We start from the raw sequence: 21,260 nt of genomic DNA on the forward strand, positions 1-21,260 counted from the left end.
CAAAAGGACACTTGGAGATGCCCAAAAGGACACTTGGAGATGCCAAAAAGGACACTTGGAGATGCCAGAAAGGACACTTGGAGATGCCCGAAAGGACACTTGGAGACGTTCAAAAGGACTCTTGGATATGCCCAAAAGGACACTTGGAGATGCCCAAAAGGACACTTGGAGATGCCAAAAAGGACACTTGGAGATGCCCAAAATGACACTTGGAGATGCCCAAACGGGCACTTGGAGATGCCCAAAAACGACACTTGAAGATATCCAAAAGGACACCTTGAGATGCCAAAAAGAACACTTGGAGAAGCCAAAACAAAACACTTTGAGATGCCAAAAAGGACACTTGGAGATGCCCAAAAGAACACTTGGAGATGCCCAAAAGGACACTTGGAGATGCCCAAAAGGACACTTGGAGACGTTCAAAAGGACTCTTGGAGATGCCCAAAAGGACACTTGGGGATGCCCAAAAGGGCACTTGGGGATGCCCAAAAGGACACTTGGAGGTTCCCAAAATAACACTTGGAGGTTCCCAAAGGGACTCTTAGAGATGCCCAAAATGACACTTGGAGATGCCCAAAATGACACTTGGAGATGCCCAAAATGACACTTGAAGATGCTAAAAAGGACACTTGGAGATGCCAAAAAGGACACTTGGAGATGCCCAAATGGGCACGTGGAGATGCCCAAAAAGGACACTTGGAGATGCCCAAAAAGGACACTTGGAGATTCCCAAAAGGACACCTTGAGATGCCAAAAAGAACACTTGGAGATGCCCAAAGGGACACTTGGAGATGCCCAAAGGGACTCTTGGAGATGCCCAAGAAAACACTTGCAAATGCCCGAAATGACACTTGGAGATGCCCAAAAGGAGTCTTGGAGATGCCCAAAAGAACATTTGGAGACGTCCAAAAGGACTCTTGGAGATGCCCAAAAGGACACTTGGAGATGCCCAAAAGGACACTTGGAGATGTTCAAAAGGACTCTTGGAGATGCCCAAAAGGACACTTGGAGATGCCCAAAAGGACACTTGGAGATGTCCGAAAGAACATTTGGAGATGCCCAAAAGGACACTTGGAGGTTCCCAAAAGGACTCTTAGAGATGCCTAAAAGGACACATGGAGATGCCCAAAAGGACACTTGGCGATGCCCAAACGGGCACTTGGAGATGCCCAAAAAGGACACTTGAAGATGTCCAAAAGGACACCTTGAGATGCCAAAAAGGACACTTGGAGATTTCAAAAAGAACACTTGGAGATGCAAAAAGGACACTTGGAGATGCCCAAAACATTTGGAGACGTCCTAAAGGACACTTGGAGATGCCAAAAAGGACACTTGGAGATGCCAAAAAGGACACTTGGAGATGCCAAAAAGGACACTTGGAGATGCCCGAAAGGACACTTGGAGACGTTCAAAAGGACTCTTGGAGATGCCCAAAAGGACACTTGGAGATGCCAAAAAGGACACTTGGAGATGCCAAAAAGGACACTTGGAGATGTCCGAAAGAACATTTGGAGATGCCCAAAATGACACTTGGAGGTTCCCAAAATGACACTTGGAGATGCCCAAACGGGCATTTGGAGATGCCCAAAAAACGACACTTGAAGATGTCCAAAAGGACACCTTGAGATGCCAAAAAGAACATTTGGAGAAGCCAAGATGTCCGAAAGAACATTTGGAGATGCCCAAAATGACACTTGGAGGTTCCCAAAAGGAGTCTTAGAGATGCCCAAAAGGACACTTGGAGATGCCCAAAGGGACACTTGGAGATGCCCAAAGGGACTCTTGGAGATGCCCAAGAAAACACCTGCAAATGCCCGAAATGACACTTGGAGATGCCCAAAAGGAGTCTTGGAGATGCCCAAAAGAACATTTGGAGACGTCCAAAAGGACTCTTGGAGATGCCCAAAAGGACACTTGGAGATGCCCAAAAGGACACTTGGAGATGCCCAAGAAAACACCTGCAAATGCCCGAAATGACACTTGGAGATGCCCAAAAGGAGTCTTGGAGATGCCCAAAAGAACATTTGGAGACGTCCAAAAGGACTCTTGGAGATGCCCAAAAGGACACTTGGAGATGCCCAAAAGGACACTTGGAGATGTTCAAAAGGACTCTTGGAGATGCCCGAAAGGACACTTGGAGATGCCCAAAAGGACACTTGGAGATGTCCGAAAGAACATTTGGAGATGCCCAAAAGGACACTTGGAGGTTCCCAAAAGGACTCTTAGAGATGCCTAAAAGGACACTTGGAGATGCCCAAAAGGACACTTGGCGATGCCCAAACGGGCACTTGGAGATGCCCAAAAAGGACACTTGAAGATGTCCAAAAGGACACCTTGAGATGCCAAAAAGGACACTTGGAGATTTCAAAAAGAACACTTGGAGATGCAAAAAGGACACTTGGAGATGCCCAAAACATTTGGAGACGTCCTAAAGGACACTTGGAGATGCCAAAAAGGACACTTGGAGATGCCAAAAAGGACACTTGGAGATGCCAAAAAGGACACTTGGAGATGCCAAAAAGGACACTTGGAGATGCCCGAAAGGACACTTGGAGACGTTCAAAAGGACTCTTGGAGATGCCCAAAAGGACACTTGGAGATGCCAAAAAGGACACTTGGAGATGTCCGAAAGAACATTTGGAGATGCCCAAAATGACACTTGGAGGTTCCCAAAATGACACTTAGAGATGCCCAAACGGGCACTTGGAGATGCCCAAAAAACGACACTTGAAGATGTCCAAAAGGACACCTTGAGATGCCAAAAAGAACATTTGGAGATGCCAAAAAGGACACTTGGAGATGCCAAAAAGGACACTTGGAGATGCCCAAAAAACGACACTTGAAGATGCCAAAAAGGACACTTGGAGATGCCCGAAAGGACTCTTGGAGATGCCCAAAAGGACACTTGGAGATGCCCAAAAGGACACTTGGAGATGCCCAAAAGGACACTTGGAGATGCCAAAAAGGACACTTGGAGATGTCCGAAAGAACATTTGGAGATGCCCAAAATGACACTTGGAGGTTCCCAAAAGGACTCTTAGAGATGCCCAAAAGGACACTTGGAGATGCCCGAAAGGACACTTGGAGACGTTCAAAAGGACTCTTGGAGATGCCCAAAAGGACACTTGGAGATGCCCAAAAGGACACTTGGAGATGCCAAAAAGGACACTTGGAGATGCCCAAAAGAACACTTGGAGATGCCAAAAAGGACACTTGGAGATGCCCAAAAGGACACTTGGAGATGCCCAAAAGGACACTTGGAGACGTTCAAAAGGACTCTTGGAGATGCCCAAAAGGACACTTGGGGATGCCCAAAAGGACACTTGGAGATGCCCAAAATGACACTTGGAGGTTCCCAAAAGGACTCTTAGAGATGCCCAAAAGGACACTTGGAGATGCCAAAAAGAACACTTGGAGATGTCCGAAAGAACATTTGGAGATGCCCAAAATGACACTTGGAGGTTCCCAAAAGGACTCTTAGAGATGCCCAAAAGGACACTTGGAGATGCCCAAAAGGACACTTGGAGATGCCCGAAAGCACACTTGGAGACGTTCAAAAGGACTCTTGGAGATGCCCAAAAGGACACTTGGAGATGCCCAAAAGGACACTTGGAGATGCCCAAAAGGACACTTGGAGATGCCAAAAAGGACACTTGGAGATGCCCGAAAGCACACTTGGAGACGTTCAAAAGGACTCTTGGAGATGCCCAAAAGGACACTTGGAGATGCCCAAAAGGACACTTGGAGATGCCAAAAAGGACACTTGGAGATGTCTGAAAGAACAATTGGAGATGCCCAAAATGACACTTGGAGGTTCCCAAAAGGACTCTTAGAGATGCCCAAAAGGACACTTGGAGATGCCCAAAAGGACACTTGGAGATGCCCAAACGGGCACTTGGAGATGCCCAAAAAAAACGACACTTGAAGATGTCCAAAAGGACACCTTGAGATGCCAAAAAGAACACTTGGAGAAGCCAAGATGTCCGAAAGAACATTTGGAGATGCCCAAAGTGACACTTGGAGGTTCCCAAAAGGACACTTGGAGATGCCAAAAAGGACACTTGGAGATGTCTGAAAGAACATTTGGAGATGCCCAAAATGACACTTGGAGTTTCCCAAAAGGACACTTGGAGATGCCAAAAAGGACACTTGGAGATGCCAAAAAGGACACTTGGAGATGCCCAAAAGGACACTTGGAGATGCCAAAAAGGACACTTGGAGATGCCCAAAAGGACACTTGGAGATGCCCAAAAGGACACTTGGAGATGCCAAAAAGGACACTTAGAGATGTTCAAAAGGACTCTTGGAGATGCCCAAAAGGACACTTGGGGATGCCCAAAATAACACTTGGAGGTTCCCAAAATAACACTTGGAGATGCCCAAAAGGACACTTGGAGATGCCCAAAAGGACACTTGGAGATGCCAAAAAGGACACTTGGAGATGCCCAAAAGAACACTTGGAGATGCCAAAAAGGACACTTGGAGATGCCCAAAAGGACACTTGGAGATGCCCAAAAGGACACTTGGAGACGTTCAAAAGGACTCTTGGAGATGCCCAAAAGGACACTTGGGGATGCCCAAAAGGACACTTGGAGATGCCCAAAATGACACTTGGAGGTTCCCAAAAGGACTCTTAGAGATGCCCAAAAGGACACTTGGAGATGCCAAAAAGAACACTTGGAGATGTCCGAAAGAACATTTGGAGATGCCCAAAATGACACTTGGAGGTTCCCAAAAGGACTCTTAGAGATGCCCAAAAGGACACTTGGAGATGCCCAAAAGGACACTTGGAGATGCCCGAAAGCACACTTGGAGACGTTCAAAAGGACTCTTGGAGATGCCCAAAAGGACACTTGGAGGTTCCCAAAATAACACTTGGAGATGCCCAAAAAGGACACTTGGAGATGCCCAAAAGGACACTTGGAGATGCCAAAAAGGACACTTGGAGATGTTCAAAAGGACTCTTGGAGATGCCCAAAAGGACACTTGGGGATGCCCAAAATAACACTTGGAGGTTCCCAAAATAACACTTGGAGATGCCCAAAAGGACACTTGGAGATGCCCAAAAGGACACTTGGAGATGCCCAAAAGGACACTTGGAGATGCCAAAAAGGACACTTGGAGATGCCCAAATGGGCAGTTGGAGATGCCCAAAAAGGACACTTGGAGATGCCCAAAAAGGACACTTGGAGATTCCCAAAAGGACACCTTGAGATGCCAAAAAGAACACTTGGAGATACCCAAAGGGACACCTTAAGATGCCCAAAATGACACTTGGAGATGCCCAAACAGACACTTGGAGATGCCCACAAGGATACTTAGAGATGTCCAAAAGGACTCCTAGAGATGCCCAAAAGGACACTTAGAGATGCCCAAAGAATATTTGGAGACGCCAAAAAGGACACTCGGAGATGCCCAAAGTACACTTGGGGACATTGAAAAGGACGTTAAGATATGCTCAAACAGATTTTTTGAGATGTCCAAAAGGATAATTGGAGATGCCCAAAATGACAAATGCAGATGTCCAAAAATGACACTTGAAGATGCCCAAAAAGACACTTGGAGATGCCTTAGAACACATGTGTCAAACACAAGGCCCGCGGGCCAAATGTGGCCCGCCACATCCTTTTATGTGGCCCGCGAGAGCTTGTAAGATCTTAGTGTCTATAATAAATAGGTCAGAAGCGTTCTTTGACCAAAAACTACATTTCCAACAATGCTTGTCGATTGTATTACCCGCAAAGTTACGGCTTACTGCCACTACACGGCAGTGTAGTCATTGATGTGGAAACCCTGCCGGAGGGAAGGCGTAACTTCGCGGGTGGAATTGAGACATGCAAATGTTTATCCCATAATGTCCAGAAAAAGAAAAGTTGATGCAGATGGACGGCTGTGCTTCAAGGCGAAAGACCGGTATGCCTTTTGTGTTACGAAGAGTGTTACCAAAATAAACGCTTTTTAGGAGAGATATAAGTTATGTGTAAATATTTATAAGACAATAGCTGAGAAAATCTGTTTTAATGATGTTAATAAACATCACTGTGACAGCGCTATTCACAGTTTCACCGCAGCAAAGGACGAGCACATGAATCACTTATCTAACCAGCCTGTACTGATTTCTGCACCCAATAACCTCCAATAGCCTTTAATAGTCTTCAGTAGCCTTCAACAGTCTAACCTTGCAGCCGTGGTGTGTCCACTAAACTCCGTAGTTATAAACATCCTGAGGTTAGCAGCGCGCTAACTGACCTGTTTATAATGTAATCCGAGCAGTGACTCCGTGATGGCTGCTGCTGCTAGCTGCTTGGGCTGAAAGATGAACTGTAAAGAGCTGTATTATCCGGTTTGTGGGGTTATTTTATTTCATACACAGAAGAACTTAAAATTTTTAAAAATGCTCCAGACTGGCTCAGCTGAGCCCTGTAGCCCGTGGCTGGGCTGTAGCTCTGACTAAGTAAAGACTGAGGGCTTGTGCTGCTGCTGCAGCTCCCACTAGTGGTTGGATGAGGAAATGCTAAATCTGTTAAATGTTCTTAACAGCTCACAATTTTTTATTATTAAGCCTTATTTCAGTATCAAACGTTTTGATCAAAGTTAATATAACTTGTATTTGATGTCATTTCTATTCACTTGTATAGTTTGGTTCTTGATTGATGGAGTTTTTGGATTTCATAACATGAAAAATCAAAAGGATTTATGTTAATAGAGCAACAAGCAAACATTTTTTTCATGCAACTGTAATATTTGATTGAATAAATAATATATTGAGAGTTATTTAACATTAAGGAGTAATCACATTCATTTTATATTACATCTGGTTACATTTTCTTATATTTATAAGAAAGAATAAGAATTTACATCTGGCCCTCAGAGGACAGCCAATGTGCCAATGTGGCCCTCGGCCAAAATGAGTTTGACACCCCTGCCTTAGAAGTACACCACCTGGCACGTTAAACATCAGGAAGGCTTACCAGATCAATAATCAGTAATCAATCTTAAAATTCTGTAAATTGAAGACAAAACTTCATTACAGTTTTATAAATGTGGAAAATGCTATATATAAACACAGATTTTTGTGACCTCGTTCTGTGTATATATTAATTAGGATATGCATGTTTGTGATGTTCTTATACCTCCCCCTGCAGTTACACATTAAACATGACACCTTCCTCATCCTATTCTTTCAGCTGTTGTCACGTGGGTGATTCAGACACCTAAAATAGATTTTAGGGATATTAATCGTTCCCTATTTCTTTTCATAGGCCTGTCCCGGTTCTGTATATTTTTGTATGTATTACCTATATTTTCTGTTGTATTTAAAGCTTTTGTATTAACTTGTATTTTCGTGTAACCCTGCTGTAATTCAACACGAGCATGTTGTGAAAATTACAAAAAAGCAGTGAAGTTTGAAGATAAAAACAACTAGTTCGTTTAATTTAATACTAAGTACTTTCCTTAGTTAAGATGGGATCTTTGTTAAACTGTTTATTACACATACAGAACCAATAATGAAACTATATATTATATTATATCGTATTATATTATATAATATTCCTTTCAGACCTGAATTATGTTCCAGTGATGGACAAATATAAGAATGTTTTCTGTAATGCACACTAAATAAGATACTACTATCTTAATATAAAATCTATATAAAAATACATAACATTTTTATTCCTAAACCCACCAAGAAAGAGTAAACATTAGCTTGTATTACTTTGTCTCATTTGTTCTGCAGTGCTGACATGCCCTAATGCCTGAGTTGCAGATTTATATTTATATTTATTTATTTATTTATTTATTTTTGTGCTTAGCTACTGTTTAATTGGCTAGTTTATGTTGTATTCTGATGGATAACAACAGGTCTGAAAAAAGAAACTGTGATATCCATTGTAATTGAGGCAGGGTCTGAAATGGATATTATAATTAATTTAATTAATTAATTTAGGTTATATTGTTTTATTTTAGATCACATTATATTAGATTAGATTAAACTTGAATAAACTATTACTAGAACAACTATTTTTTGATGAAGTTAAAATTGAGGATTTTGTTTTTATTTTTAATATTTATTATTAGTTTTTAATCCTCAGAAAACGTGTGGATTTTATTGTTGTCTTGTTTTCTACGTTGTTGTGTTTGTGAATAGCGCCGCCCGGGCCGCATGCGCAGTGTGCGTCTCCACGTCGCTGCATGTCAACATGGTCGAGGGGAGAACTGGAGCCACGAGTTGATGTGGCAGTCAGGACCGCCGCTCACGCTCCCTGAACTTGAACTCTGAATTCCGGGTAATTCGTTTCCAGAGCGGGGTATGTAGCGGTTCTCCTTGTATCTGTGCAGTCCAGCAGCTGCTCGGGTTAGCTGCAGGAGATTTATCGCAGATTTAGCTACTGTTTATTAGACCGCTGGCTGGCACGTTTCCTCAGCTGACCCATATAGCTTAGCTAGGTTAGCTCGCTAGCATTAGCAGTGTGCTGTGTGCAGGCAGGCGGGTGTTGGTCATAAACTGCCTGCAAGCGAAGCTGCTGCTTTTATTCATTGCAGAAATTCACCGGTAGTGTTAAAACTGGTAAGCTAATCATTCTTTTCCTTTGGGAGTGAAGTAGAGAGTCATAGTTGAGCTAGCTTGCTAGCTAGGGCCAGCTCTTGTATACAGCTAGTTAGCTAACTAAAGAATTCATGTGAGATTGTTTGGATGGTCTAGTTTCTTTGTTTCACAAAAATCAACGTTAACCTTAAAGAGCCCATGGTGACATATGTACAGCTCTGGACAAAAATAAGAGTCCACTTAATGGTGATGTTTTCATTGATTTTACCTTAATGAAGATCTCTGGAATATAATCAAGAGGAATATGGATGATTAAAGCCATCAAACCTAGCTGAAAAGTGGAAGAAAGTTATCCAAAAGCAGCGTGTAAGAATGGTGGAAGAGAACATGCTAAGATGCATGAAAACTGTGATTAAAAACCAGGGTTATTCCACCACATATTGATTTCTGAACTCTTAAAACTTTATGAACATGAACTTGTTTGAGGTCTGAAAGCTCTGCATCATTTTTTTATTTCAGCCATTTCTCATTTTCTGCAAAGAAATGCTCTAAATGATAATATTTTTATTTGGAATTTGGGAGGAACATTGTCTGTAGTTTATAGAATAAAACAAAAAATGTTAACTTTGCTCAAACATATACCTATAAATAGCAAAATGAGAGAAACTGATTCAGAAACTGAAGTGGTCTCTTATTTTTGTCCAGAGCTGTATGTGCCACAGACCCGTTAAAAGCTCTCTTAAATGTTCCTTACAGCACTATGTCCTTTACTTTAACTTATGAAGTCCCTAAGTGACTTATAACCTACTGAACATCCTAAGAACATCACAGGACAGTTAGTGAATCTGTGTTCTTTCATCTCATCTTAGTTACAGAATGTAGAAGTGCTGAATTAGCATTGGAAAAAAAACTAGCTCCTTTTAAAAGCGTCTTGTTTGCTTCTACTTGTCTGTTCCAAGTATTTACTGTTTTTAATTCTGTAAAACTAGCTCTGATCTGATTTAAACAAAATGCTAATAATAGTTATGAAATTGTTGCATAATTTGTTACGTTACATGTTATATGATTTTATTATTTTACCAATAATAAGAAACTACCAAACACAGTAAACATTGTTAACTTGCTCTACATCATATAGCATCAATTAAAAACTTAGCTACAGATTAACTGTGACTAACTCACCTGCAGCTTAGCTATGTGGGAGTGAATAAATGGCTAATAGGAGATTGTGGTGAATCATAGAGTCATTTGAGACTTGTGAAAGCTCTTCATCCACTCAGATAGGTTGTTTATGCTGAAATATTGACAATCACTGCCAGTCCAGTGCTGAAGTGGCTCATCAGCTGTGCAATATGTGTATCTGAACACTCTTTATACCATTATCAGAATTATGTTTTGTATTCTGATTATATTGTATTATATACAAAATTAAGAAATATACAGTGATTTACATTCTGGCCATGTTGTCCATCTCTGGATGAGTGTAAATTTTCCTTTTGTATTCAGCAGTAAAATGTTTTAATATATAGCAGTGCACAGGACATTGCATGTTCTGTGATGTAAATGTTTTGCATGTGTACTTTCTAAAATTATACATTTTTCAGGCCTAAGCTGAAGTAGTTCAGAAATGTCTGCTTCTTTACTTCAACAAGAATGCCATCCATGCACCATCTGTTCTAGTGCTAAGTGTGTTTTGCTCCACGGTGCTGAAATTCAGAAAGGAGCTGTGGCCTGTTGCTTCTTATTGTATGATAGGTCTTCCAGATTGATGGAATGGTGGGCAGTCTGCTGTAGAATAGGTTAAATTGGCACTAATTAGGGTTAACCAGACTGCCTAATTGCTTTTTTTAAACTTTGGAGTGATTTTAAGTCTGGGATTCCTGCTTTGTTTACGTGTTACAGTTTTCAGTTGCGTGAGGTCACCATGTTGCTCCAGAGACTGTCTCTGTGTCCTCGGCTCATGTTGGGCCCAAAAACCCTACAGACGAGATCTGTTTCACAGGGAAAGAGTGAGTATCTGTTTAGTCTTATCACATGTATTTTATATTTTTTAATTAAATGAAGGATGGGCATTTGCAACCAGTTTGCAATGCCTACATTTTTACTGCTTCTGTATTTTTCATGGAAAGTCCTTTGTGCACATCTGTATGTTTTGCTAAATCACTATTTAATTGTTTAGAAGTTTGTTTATAGTGAGTACCCCCTTCCCCTCCTCACATTTTTTCTGTCCCTGTCTGCTGCTCCCATTCATTGGGCTTTGTGAGCTGTTATTAGTTCTGTGCTGTCAGCACTGAGGCTTGCTAGCTGTCTAGCTTTGCTGATGTGGCAGCTTTTACTACATCGTTTGCTTTCACTGAGTGGGGGTTGTCTGTGTGTGTGGTAATTGCAGCAATTTAGATCATGTCTAGCCTGGTTGTGTGTGGTTTTTATTTATTTATTTTTATTCAGACATAGGCCTTGTTATTTGTTTACTTTGTTGCATGATAAGTGCATGATAATTAATGCATTTAAAATTATTTACATTTACGATCAGCTTTTCACTATCAGATTTGTTGTATTTATTCAATGTTAATTATGTTCTGAATCAAATTAATATTTGCCAAGTGGAAAATTGAAGCCGACACACTCCTCCCCTAACCATATGTCTGCGATGCTATTTGTCTGCACACCCATCACTCCTTTCTTTCCTCATCTTCACTGGCTCACTGCATGGCATGGCTCCTCACTGGCTCATGTCCTGGCTCTTTCTCCCTCCAGATCCCTCTACCTCTCCATATTTCAGACTCCATCCTGTGCGTCAATGGAGTAACGTGCCTTTTCTTACAGTGCCTCTGGCTCGTGCCCATGGTAAGTCGTTCGCCCACCGCAGCGAGCTGCGCCAAGCCAAAAGGATTGTGGTGAAGCTGGGCAGTGCTGTGGTAACTCGAGGTGATGAGTGTGGCCTTGCTCTTGGCAGGCTTGCCTCCATTGTTGAACAGGTGAGATAAGTTTCTGCTTATTTCAGGGGAGTTTTTACCATTACCACCTTTTTTCACGAGTAAGGTAAAGGGTTGCAACTCCTCCAGTTCATGTGTTAGAAAAACAGTGACACTATTGTTAATAAATGTATGCAATTGCTGCAAATTTGTGATCATTTTAGGTGGCAATGCTACAGAATCAGGGAAGAGAAATGATGATTGTCACAAGTGGAGCTGTGGCATTTGGGAAGCAGAGGCTGCGGCATGAAATTCTCCTCTCTCAGAGTGTCAGACAAGCTCTTCACTCCGGACAGAATCAGCTTAAAGATATGGTAAGGAATTGCATTTAGAATTAAACGGTTGCAGCACCAGTGACATGTAGAGCCATGTTTTATAATGTTAGACCCATCTAGGCACCACATGGTAATCAAGACATATTTCAACAGTCATTAATCAGTTGTATAAAATCAATATTAATGCTAATGAAGTCCAGTGACAGGTTCAGTGATGTTTTATCTTTTCTTTTCCAGTCTCTGCCTGTTTTGGAGGCGAGAGCATGTGCTGCTGCAGGCCAGAGCGGCCTGATGGCTTTGTATGAGGCCATGTTCACTCAGTACAGCACCTGCACAGCACAGGTACATGCCCATGCAGACACAAACACACCAGAACCTACATTAAAAACACACAGAAATGTTCTTAAACTGTGGCATGTATTCATTTATTATTTTTTTTAGATCTTGGTGACAAACTTGGACTTCCATGACGACCAGAAGAGACGAAATCTTAACAGCACCTTGCACGAGCTGCTGCGTATGAACATCGTACCCATCATCAACACCAATGATGCCGTGGTGCCTCCTCCAGAGCCCAACAGTGATCTCCAGGGGGTAAACGTGGGTACAGAACAGAGGGGATGGGGAAGAAGGGCTGGCACTCCACCCCAGTTTCCCTATGGTCCATGAGAGCTGCATGCAGGGAGGGAGCTATTAACACATGCATGCTGGAAGTCAGAGCCTTGAAGAGACTGGAGCTGAGCAGAAAACATTGGCGCAGCTTGACTCTTCATTCATTTTCTGCACCTCAATGGGAAAAGCTAACAACACTTCCTTCTCTGCATTATACTATGGCTTCCACACTGTATTCTTCTTTGCATGCTTCATGAACTGACTTTGGTCATTTACTATAGTGGGGTTCTTTCATCTGCATTATCATTTTATGATACAACTTTCCACAATGACTATTATTTACACTCACTGATTATTTTGTTATATAATCCTATCATAAAGGTTCACTTTGTAGGTTTGCACTGACTGGCTGTGCTCCAATTGCTGCTAAATTTATCATCTCCTTTTTACATGATTTTTAGGCTCAAAGTTGAAACTCCTGCAGAAATATTCAATCATCAGTGATTTTGTGGTAAAAAATTACCACAGATATAATAAAATAATAAGAATAGTAGAGAGTGACTGCCTAGAAATTGGCTATATAGTATCTGTTGTATAAAATTGCCAGTCAGTGCATGTGTAGAGTAAGGTATGTGTGCCTAACAAATGTATTGGTGCTAATCGTGAAGACTATAGACAGTATTTCCATAAGTGGGCAGCAAAGGTTAAAAATTGCCATCCATCATAGCTTATCAAGTCTTTTAGAATTGACTGTCATGTACTCCCCTTTTGTCATATCACAGGTCATAAGCATCAAGGACAATGACAGTTTGGCGGCTCGGCTAGCAGTGGAGATGAGAGTGGACCTCCTCATTGCTCTTTCTGATGTAGAAGGTAAGACGCTGTTTTTTAGGAACAGCATCTTTAAAACAGATCCCCCCCCTCCTCCTTCTTTTCTTCACCTTTTTAATGCCATTTTGTTTCATGATTGAAAGTAACCTATAACTTTTTTTTTCTCCAGGCCTTTATGACAGCCCTCCTGGAACAGATGATGCCAAACTGCTGGATACTTTCTACCCTGGTGACCAGCAGTCAATAACCTATGGCACGAAATCCAGGGTTGGCATTGGGGGAATGGAAGCTAAGGTATGTGTGCAGTCTTTCTGTGTCAACTATGCCAGGATGCACTTCAGTAGTACAGCTCAGCTTCCTGTTAATCAGACAGTTAAAGATGACCTGTTCTAACTCTACAGCCTGCTTTCTTGTTGTCTGCAGGTGAAAGCTGCTCTTTGGGCTCTGCAGGGTGGCACTTCTGTGGTCATTGCTAATGGCACCCACCCCAAAGTCACAGGCCATGTCATCACTGATATTGTAGAGGGCAAGAAGGTGGGCACCTTCTTTTCGGAAGTCAAACCTGCTGGTAAGGGAGCTGTATTCTTATTGTTTAAACTATGTTTAAATTAGGGTTCTGTGTTTTAGAGTTTAAGTGTGGTCTGCCCTGGATTCATTACGTTTCTGTGGTTTTCATGCCCCCAATATTATATTATTATGCATCGTTTTTTGTTACAACCTGGTAAAAAACTCAATTAGCGTTGTGCCATATCATATCATATATATAAAATCATATTGCCAAATAAATGTTAATATTATGATTATATTTAATATTAAATTATATTATTATTATTTATTTATTTATTTATTTTTAATTTTTTATAGTGTTTATAGTGTAGTCATATCGCCAGGATTGTTTTCTCAAAAATACTCTGAAATTATTCATTTAAAAAATGAACCTGTTTTTATTCTGAAAATATTATGGGGACCCCCCCTGTGTTTTACGCTCATGTATATTGCCTTTACATACAGCAATGCACATATCAGATTCAAATAATATAACAGTCACTGCCCACGGATTATGAATTGTTTATGCTGGCAGGAATATTAAGCAACACATCCCACTAGAGGGTAGTTCATAACCAGACATCTCTGCTAACAGAAAAAATGGCAGCAGTGAAGGAGATTGTTATTAAAAACTAACTAGACAAAAAGATTGTGTAATGGGCTGTGATCTGTGAGGCTTTTAAAAGAAAAAAAAAAAACTAGTTTTTTTTTTGTTTGTTTTTATTATGTACACATAGCAATGGTCAATATTCACTTAAACTGTTGGCTGCACTAACCATAGTGTTTTGTATGGGCACTACTTTCTGAAAACCTGCACAAATACAGATAAAACAATAATACACACAGAATGCTCTCCCTTTATTCATATCTGTATTTAACATTAATCATAAATGAGTTTAAACAATGTTTTCGTGAGTTTTCTCATGCTGTTGTCAATGCTACAGGTCCCACTGTGGAGCAGCAGACTGAAATGGCTCGCACTGCAGGGAGGACACTGGCTTCTTTACTTCCAGAGCAGGCAAGCACATGACCTCACCATAATGCTGAATAGTAATACTAATGTTACCTAGTTGTTTGACAGTTAATTATATATGGTTGTTTGAGAGGCACAATTACTGACTGTAATAATAATGACCTTAACATTAGCATGTGTCGTTTTTTACTTATAGAGGAGTGAAATCATTTATGCTATGGCTGACCTTCTGACTGAGAAGAGAGAAGAAATTCTGTCTGCTAACAAGAAAGACATGGAGCTTGCTTTGAATTCTGGTACACATTTCCCCTAAACCATTTGGATCATGGAATATATTGAAGTGTGTGGGATTAGTAAAATGGATTTTGTCCTTATATTTTCCATTAATCTGAAGGTGGCACTTCTTCTCTTTGAAATGACAGGACGTATGCCTGCTGTCATGCTAAAGCGTCTGAGCTTGTCTTCGTCTAAGCTGAACAGTCTAGCAATCGGCCTTCGGCAGATCGCTGTGTCTTCTCAGGACAGTGTAGGAAGAGTCCTGCGCAGGACCCGTGTGGCCAACAACCTGGAGCTAGAGCAGATCACTGTTCCCATTGGAGTTCTGCTTGTCATTTTCGAATCCCGCCCAGACTGCCTGCCTCAGGTTTCTCTCTCTCATGCTCTTGCTAGCTCTGATATAAATTCACACCCAGAATATCAAGTAATTGGACTGCCAATGAGTGTTAAATTATAGTTTCCGGTTGCCCTAAACAGGTGTCTGCATTAGCTATTGCTAGTGGGAATGCTCTACTGCTAAAGGGTGGCAAAGAAGCAGCAAACACGAACCGCATCTTACATGAAGTGGCCCAGGAAGCTCTGTCCATGCATGGTGTCAAAGATGCAATACAGCTGGTAAGATATCAATTTATTAATTTATTTATTTATTTATTTTTTGAGCTGTTCTTTGTTGTTGTCAAATCACACAATGTTTTGTGAATGTAGGTGAGCACACGAGAGGAGGTGGAAGATCTGTGTCGCCTGGAAAAAATGATTGATCTGATCATCCCTCGTGGCTCATCTCAACTGGTCAGGGATATCCAGCGTGCTGCTAAGGGCATTCCTGTGCTGGGACACAGTGAGGGCATTTGTCACGTTTATGTCGACCATGAAGCCAGCATTGATAAAGTCATCAAGATCGGTAAACATTTAACATACAAATATTACTAGTATTGTTTACTGATACACATGAATTTGGCAGCATGTACAGAAAATGTTTTTGGCACCTCCGATTAATATTAGATATTAGAAATAAATAAGTAAGTAGTAATTACTCTATACCAAGAAAGCATAACATTAAGAATCAAGCATTCTTTTAAAAATTTTAAGCAAAGTTAGTGTACTTTTGTTTTGTACTATTTTACAGTGAAAAGATTTACGAGAAATAACTTAATTAGCTTGTTAAGGCTTGTCACGTTTGCAAAACCTCAAACCAGCCATGGACTTACTTAAGCAACAGTAGAGATCAAGTTTGGATCTGGAAGGGCGGAAAGTCTTTTTAGAATAAATAAAAAAAATCACAGTAGTGGAAGATGTGAATAAATTTGTCTTGCATAGAATATTGAAATAAATGTTCAATCTAAAACTTGCCATTCATTTAAAAAAGTGACTTTTCTTAAAATTTTAAAGAAATTGATCATCTTAAACTCAATGTTTAATATTAAACTCCTCTTAAAATCAGTCAGGTTTTCTTGTTCAGCTATTCTCACTGACATGTATTTTGACCGAAGGTGACAAACTTTTGCAAGCCGCTGTATGATGATTTATTGAATGTGTTCATGAAATGCTGGGAAACATGACGTTCTGTTTTTGTTTCTGCAGTGAGAGACTCAAAATGTGACTACCCTGCAGCCTGCAATGCTATGGAAACCCTGCTGGTTCACAGAGATGTGCTCCGGACCCCACTTTTTGACCAGATTATTGACATGCTGAGGACAGAACAAGTAAGACTGCTGTGTCCCAAAAAAAATATGCTGTAATTTTTGGTAACCTTATTAATAAATTCAGTAAGGGTTTGGTGGTGGAGTATACACGCTGTATGTCAGTTAGGGTGGCATGCTGGCAATCAATAATTCCTCTTTCTTTCCCAACCTCCCCTTTCCCCCCTAACTGTGCCTGCAGGTGAAAATTCATGCTGGTCCCAGGTTTGCATCATACCTGACATTCAGCCCTTCAGAGGTGAAATCTCTGCGTACAGAGTATGGGGATTTGGAATGCTGCATCGAGGTAGTGGACAGCATGCAGGAAGCTGTAGATCACATTCATAAATATGGCAGCTCCCACACTGATGTCATCATCACTGAGAATGGTAAAATGCTCCTTCTCTCTGTCCCTTATTCTCCCTCTCTCTATCTTTTTTTAACTTGTATTTAACCGAATAATATGAACTTGGCCTGTTTGTTAGAACAATGCAGAATGTGTTTGAACTGGGCGATTAAAAATAAATAAATAAATAAATAAATAAACTCCCTTCACCTACCTGAATATTGAAATATTTTTGCTGCAATAATGCCATCTTGTGGTGAAGGTGATAATAACACTATCTAGCAGGATGATAAAATATTTATGCTGTGTGTTAATTTTTGTGGTAAATGTAGTTAAAGTTTAAATGTATTAAAATATATGTAAAATTAATTTCTGAATGTTCCTGTTTTCAGAAGAGACAGCTGAGCAGTTTCTGCAGTTGGTGGACAGTGCCTGTGTTTTTTGGAATGCTAGCTCACGGTTTGCTGATGGATATCGCTTTGGCCTTGGTAAGAACACTGTTGTTCATTGAGCATGTGCCAAAAGTTATATCACAGTATATTTCAGTCTATACCATATAATTTTGATATCGATATAAATATACAAAAAAGAAACAGAAAAACTGACAAGAACACCCACAACAGTTGTCTACCTACAAACTTCTGAAAAATGAATTTGTCAATTCATGTATGTGCCCTGTAAGGAATAAAAAATTGCATCCCTGTTGTTAATTTATTATTTTCACAAAATACACCCTATTTTAGAAGTATTGTCCAAACATAATAAACTTATTAGTTTTATGGTGTCCAGTTTTAAGACCTAAGACTTGTGGTAAATGGCATCACAATTAATGGTGAAAAGTAAATGTTGGTAACGGCACAACGTTTATTTTATTTATTTTTATTTTTTTAAGAGCTATGTTTGGGTTAGACTGGGTTATTAGTGTAAATGTTATTAAAGTTAAATCAATATTTGTGGTCATGTTAACCTACATTACATTGTTAAAACTAGCTAAATGTAATTCCCTACCACAGTTTCTAAACTATATTAACTGATTATTATTTTTTGTTGCAAATATATTTTTGATAATACATTTTACTTAGTGTGTTGACAGTGTGTTGATCTATTTGTTATGTTTGTTAATATTATCATTATTATTATTTGTATTTTTTCACTTTAGGTGCGGAGGTTGGAATCAGCACTGCTCGTATTCATGCCCGCGGTCCTGTGGGACTGGAGGGACTGCTCACTACTAAATGGGTTCTGCGGGGAGATGGCCAAACTGCTGCAGATTTCTCTGAGCAGGGCAGTATGAAGTTCCTGCACGAGAACCTCCCAATTGCACAGCCCCTGACTGGACAAAGAACATCCAATTAGCCACTCAAAAAAAAAAAAAAAAAACATTTTAAATTTTTATATAGTGACTGCCCAAAGCATCCACTTCTCAGAGGAGCCCCTGCTTGGCCTGTGAAGTTAATGGGAATACAATAGCATCTGTTGTAAGGTTACAGATAATAGCGGCACAAACACATATGCATTAATTTATATTTTCCTTCTACCTCAAATTGTTAATGGGCCTAGTTCATCACTTATTTAACCAACCAGCCAATGAGGATCACATCTTATATCTGTCTGTTCATCAGATCCTGTGGAAATCATTTATTGTTAAGTCAGTTAGGCTGAATGTGGCTCACTGCTCTTGGTATGTGACAATTGTGTCCTTCTGTATTTCGACCATTATTCCACATAGGGTTTGAGGATCCAGGCATTTTGCCCTATTGCTGAGCCTCTAAGCATTTGATGCATTATTTATCCATATTTCTGCTCCTTATTGATTCCAAAAAACACACCATTTAGGTTTATGGCCTATAGCATTAATGTTCAGTTGTATCACCCACTCCCAAGTGAAATTCACAGGGCATATCATCATGACTGTTGCCAATATGATTTGTAGTGGAAGTGTGCTTTGAAGAAAAAGTATTTATACATGTTTGCATTGTCTTTATGCCGAGCTACCCTGTGATGAGCAGCTGAAAGCAAAAATAACAAAAAGGAACTTTAAATGGTATGCTCAGCTCCTGTGTTCAAAACCTGAATTTCTGTCTCACATTGGGTAGAGTGGACAACTGCCAAAATGTGCAACCATCAAAAAAACATCAACCTGCAAAAGTCAGAAGTTGTTTTATTATGACAATTTCTAATTTAATAAAAGAAGAAAGCTGTGTTTTTGAAACAGGAACCAGATTTCCTGTGCAAAATACATCAGGTACCTCTTTTTATCAGTACACTACACATTTAAAATAGGATTCAATGGAAAAAGAAAGCTAAACAAAACCTTTTTTTTTTTGTTTTTCCTTTTGCTGTCTGAAAGTACATACAGCTCCAGATTTGGTGTCTACTGCTGGAGAGTTATGTGAAAGTGCTGTAACATTCCAAAAAAGCTGTTTTTGGTGATGAGCAGTGTACGCTAAAGCTGTGCAGTCATTTTGTATTATCTCTGCATTGTACAATAAATGTTTTCCAGAATATTCTTGCTTCAGTCATTTCTACATTTAGCACTGCTGCTTTCACAGTGGTTTTAAAATACATCTGTATGCCTACACAGCTTAATAGTTAGGTTTCCTGTTTTCACAGTGCGGAGAAAACTCAGGGCGCTGGGGCAATTCTATATTAATTCATTAATCTTTATGTATTTCTCAGCTGCGTGTCAGCGAGCGAGACTTCAAGAAGCTTTCTTAAGGGAAAGGCACTACAGTGAGTGCGGAATGGAAGACTGAATACAATACTACAGAGGATTAATTATGTAGCTATTAGGAGAGAAAAAGCAGCTGAGAGAGAACTGAGTCGTGCCATGAAAGTGCCACTGCCTTTTGACATGTGAATCCTTTTCATTCCCCAAAATGTGCTGTTTACGCTCAATGAGCTCTCTCATCAAAAAGCGAAAGATCAGGAGATGAAGAGAAGCTCAGTCTTATTCATGTACTCTTGTGTTCCAACTTTAGGGTTCCTAAGATCTATGATCAATGTCTGTATTAGATAAAAGACAATAAAAACAGGACTGAAGCTCAATGTTAAACAAAACTGAATTCAGAGTAAATTTTACTTTACTATCTTACATTTGCTGTAGTATGAAGGAGTTAACTATAGATGTGGACACATCTTACAGTTCCCCTGGCCCTGGAATTGTCTTTAGAATAGGAATTGTCGAGAAAAAAAAAATGATCATGGGTTTTCCCGATTTTCGCCAGAACATTTTGCAGGACTGTTTCAGCAGTAAGTGGCAGTTATGCAGAAATAATTTACCTGATTAATTTATTTCTTGATTTGTTTGTAGGTTTTTAATTTGCGTCATATTAGAGACTTAAAAGTATTAAGCACATCACTGTCAGACAAAACCTTTGCTGTCACGTTTTGACGTGATATAAATCTGCCTGTTGTGCTTTACTTTGTCAACATTCTAATCATTTATTGACCAGTAATAAAGGGCTCACAAAATAACACCTCACAACATATACATGTGTGGCTGTTTCCAAACTGCTCTTAGAGGAAACACTTTATGATCTATTTATATACTGCCATCCCATGACAAAATTGGCAGTGTATGCTTCAACTGTGTTAAGAAATGAAGTGTTTATGACTGTATGATGACTAGATTAAGTCATCTATTTGTTTGTATAATCATTTATATATTAGAATCATTGTTTCATAAATTAAAGCTAGCACCTATTAACTACTGTAGATATATTTTAATAGAATTAAATATACATAATACTTACGGTAAATTTTTGACTTTCCATAATAATTGCTGATTTATTCTTGATTAACTATAAATAAGTGTAATTTGATGGAAAAGCACAGGAGCAATTTGATATCACTTATTTGTTGTTTATCCGGTTACTTCATCAGAGATACTCTGAATTGCTGTTCAGTAAGGCTGTTTCAACATGCCGTGTGTTTGATGGTAGATCTGGGATCTGGAAGATGACGCACATCATTCAGAGGTCTGAGAAAGTCAAGGGCTGTGGGCTGGTGGATGTACGACTTTTAAAGTGTCTGGAATCATAGCTAGCTGTCAGACTTTTCACTGTAAATTTGCCCTAGCTTTAATTGAACATTACTCAAGGCCAAAACTCATATTTCTTGTTTTGCTTCATCTTGAGAGACTCTCAAATGTGTTCCCTACAGAGCTCAAATTTCTTTCAAATCAATAATTAATCGTC

General features: G+C 39.9%; 1 protein-coding gene across 3 annotated transcripts; it reads left to right on the forward strand.

Moving 5' to 3' along the window:
- Positions 1–8,171: 8,171 nt before the first annotated feature.
- aldh18a1 (aldehyde dehydrogenase 18 family, member A1) lies at positions 8,172–19,568 on the forward strand. Of its 3 annotated transcripts, none has more exons than XM_007259209.4 (18): positions 8,172–8,309; positions 10,451–10,557; positions 11,306–11,526; positions 11,688–11,837; positions 12,036–12,140; positions 12,240–12,392; positions 13,193–13,283; positions 13,411–13,535; positions 13,665–13,809; positions 14,732–14,805; positions 14,957–15,056; positions 15,183–15,403; positions 15,514–15,651; positions 15,742–15,937; positions 16,618–16,739; positions 16,918–17,104; positions 17,454–17,549; positions 18,221–19,568. In XM_007259209.4, exons 2-18 carry the CDS (start codon positions 10,473–10,475, stop codon positions 18,415–18,417), a joined length of 2,406 nt encoding a protein of 801 aa, XP_007259271.2. In that variant the 5' UTR covers positions 8,172–8,309; positions 10,451–10,472; the 3' UTR covers positions 18,418–19,568. The 3 variants fall into 3 exon arrangements, with proteins under 3 accessions (XP_007259271.2, XP_007259270.2, XP_007259272.2); XM_007259208.4 differs by having other exon boundaries at positions 8,173–8,309; positions 12,240–12,398; XM_007259210.4 differs by having other exon boundaries at positions 8,173–8,309; positions 11,375–11,526; positions 12,240–12,398.
- The last annotated feature ends 1,692 nt before the right edge of the window (positions 19,569–21,260 follow it).

The sequence above is a fragment of the Astyanax mexicanus genome, chromosome 15 (assembly GCF_023375975.1).
Source record: "Astyanax mexicanus isolate ESR-SI-001 chromosome 15, AstMex3_surface, whole genome shotgun sequence".
Lineage (NCBI taxonomy): Eukaryota > Metazoa > Chordata > Actinopteri > Characiformes > Acestrorhamphidae > Astyanax > Astyanax mexicanus.

What these genes read in the sequence shown, in the direction of transcription:
- aldh18a1 (XM_007259208.4), top strand. Translation starts at nt 10,473, where the DNA reads ATGTTGCTCCAGAGACTGTCTCTGTGTCCTCGGCTCATGTTGGGCCCA. An exon ending in GGAGCTTGCTTTGAATTCTG is followed by an intron (nt 15,057 to 15,182) that starts GTACACATTTCC and finishes TTGAAATGACAG; the next exon opens with GACGTATGCCTGCTGTCATG. An exon ending in TCAAAGATGCAATACAGCTG is followed by an intron (nt 15,652 to 15,741) that starts GTAAGATATCAA and finishes TTGTGAATGTAG; the next exon opens with GTGAGCACACGAGAGGAGGT.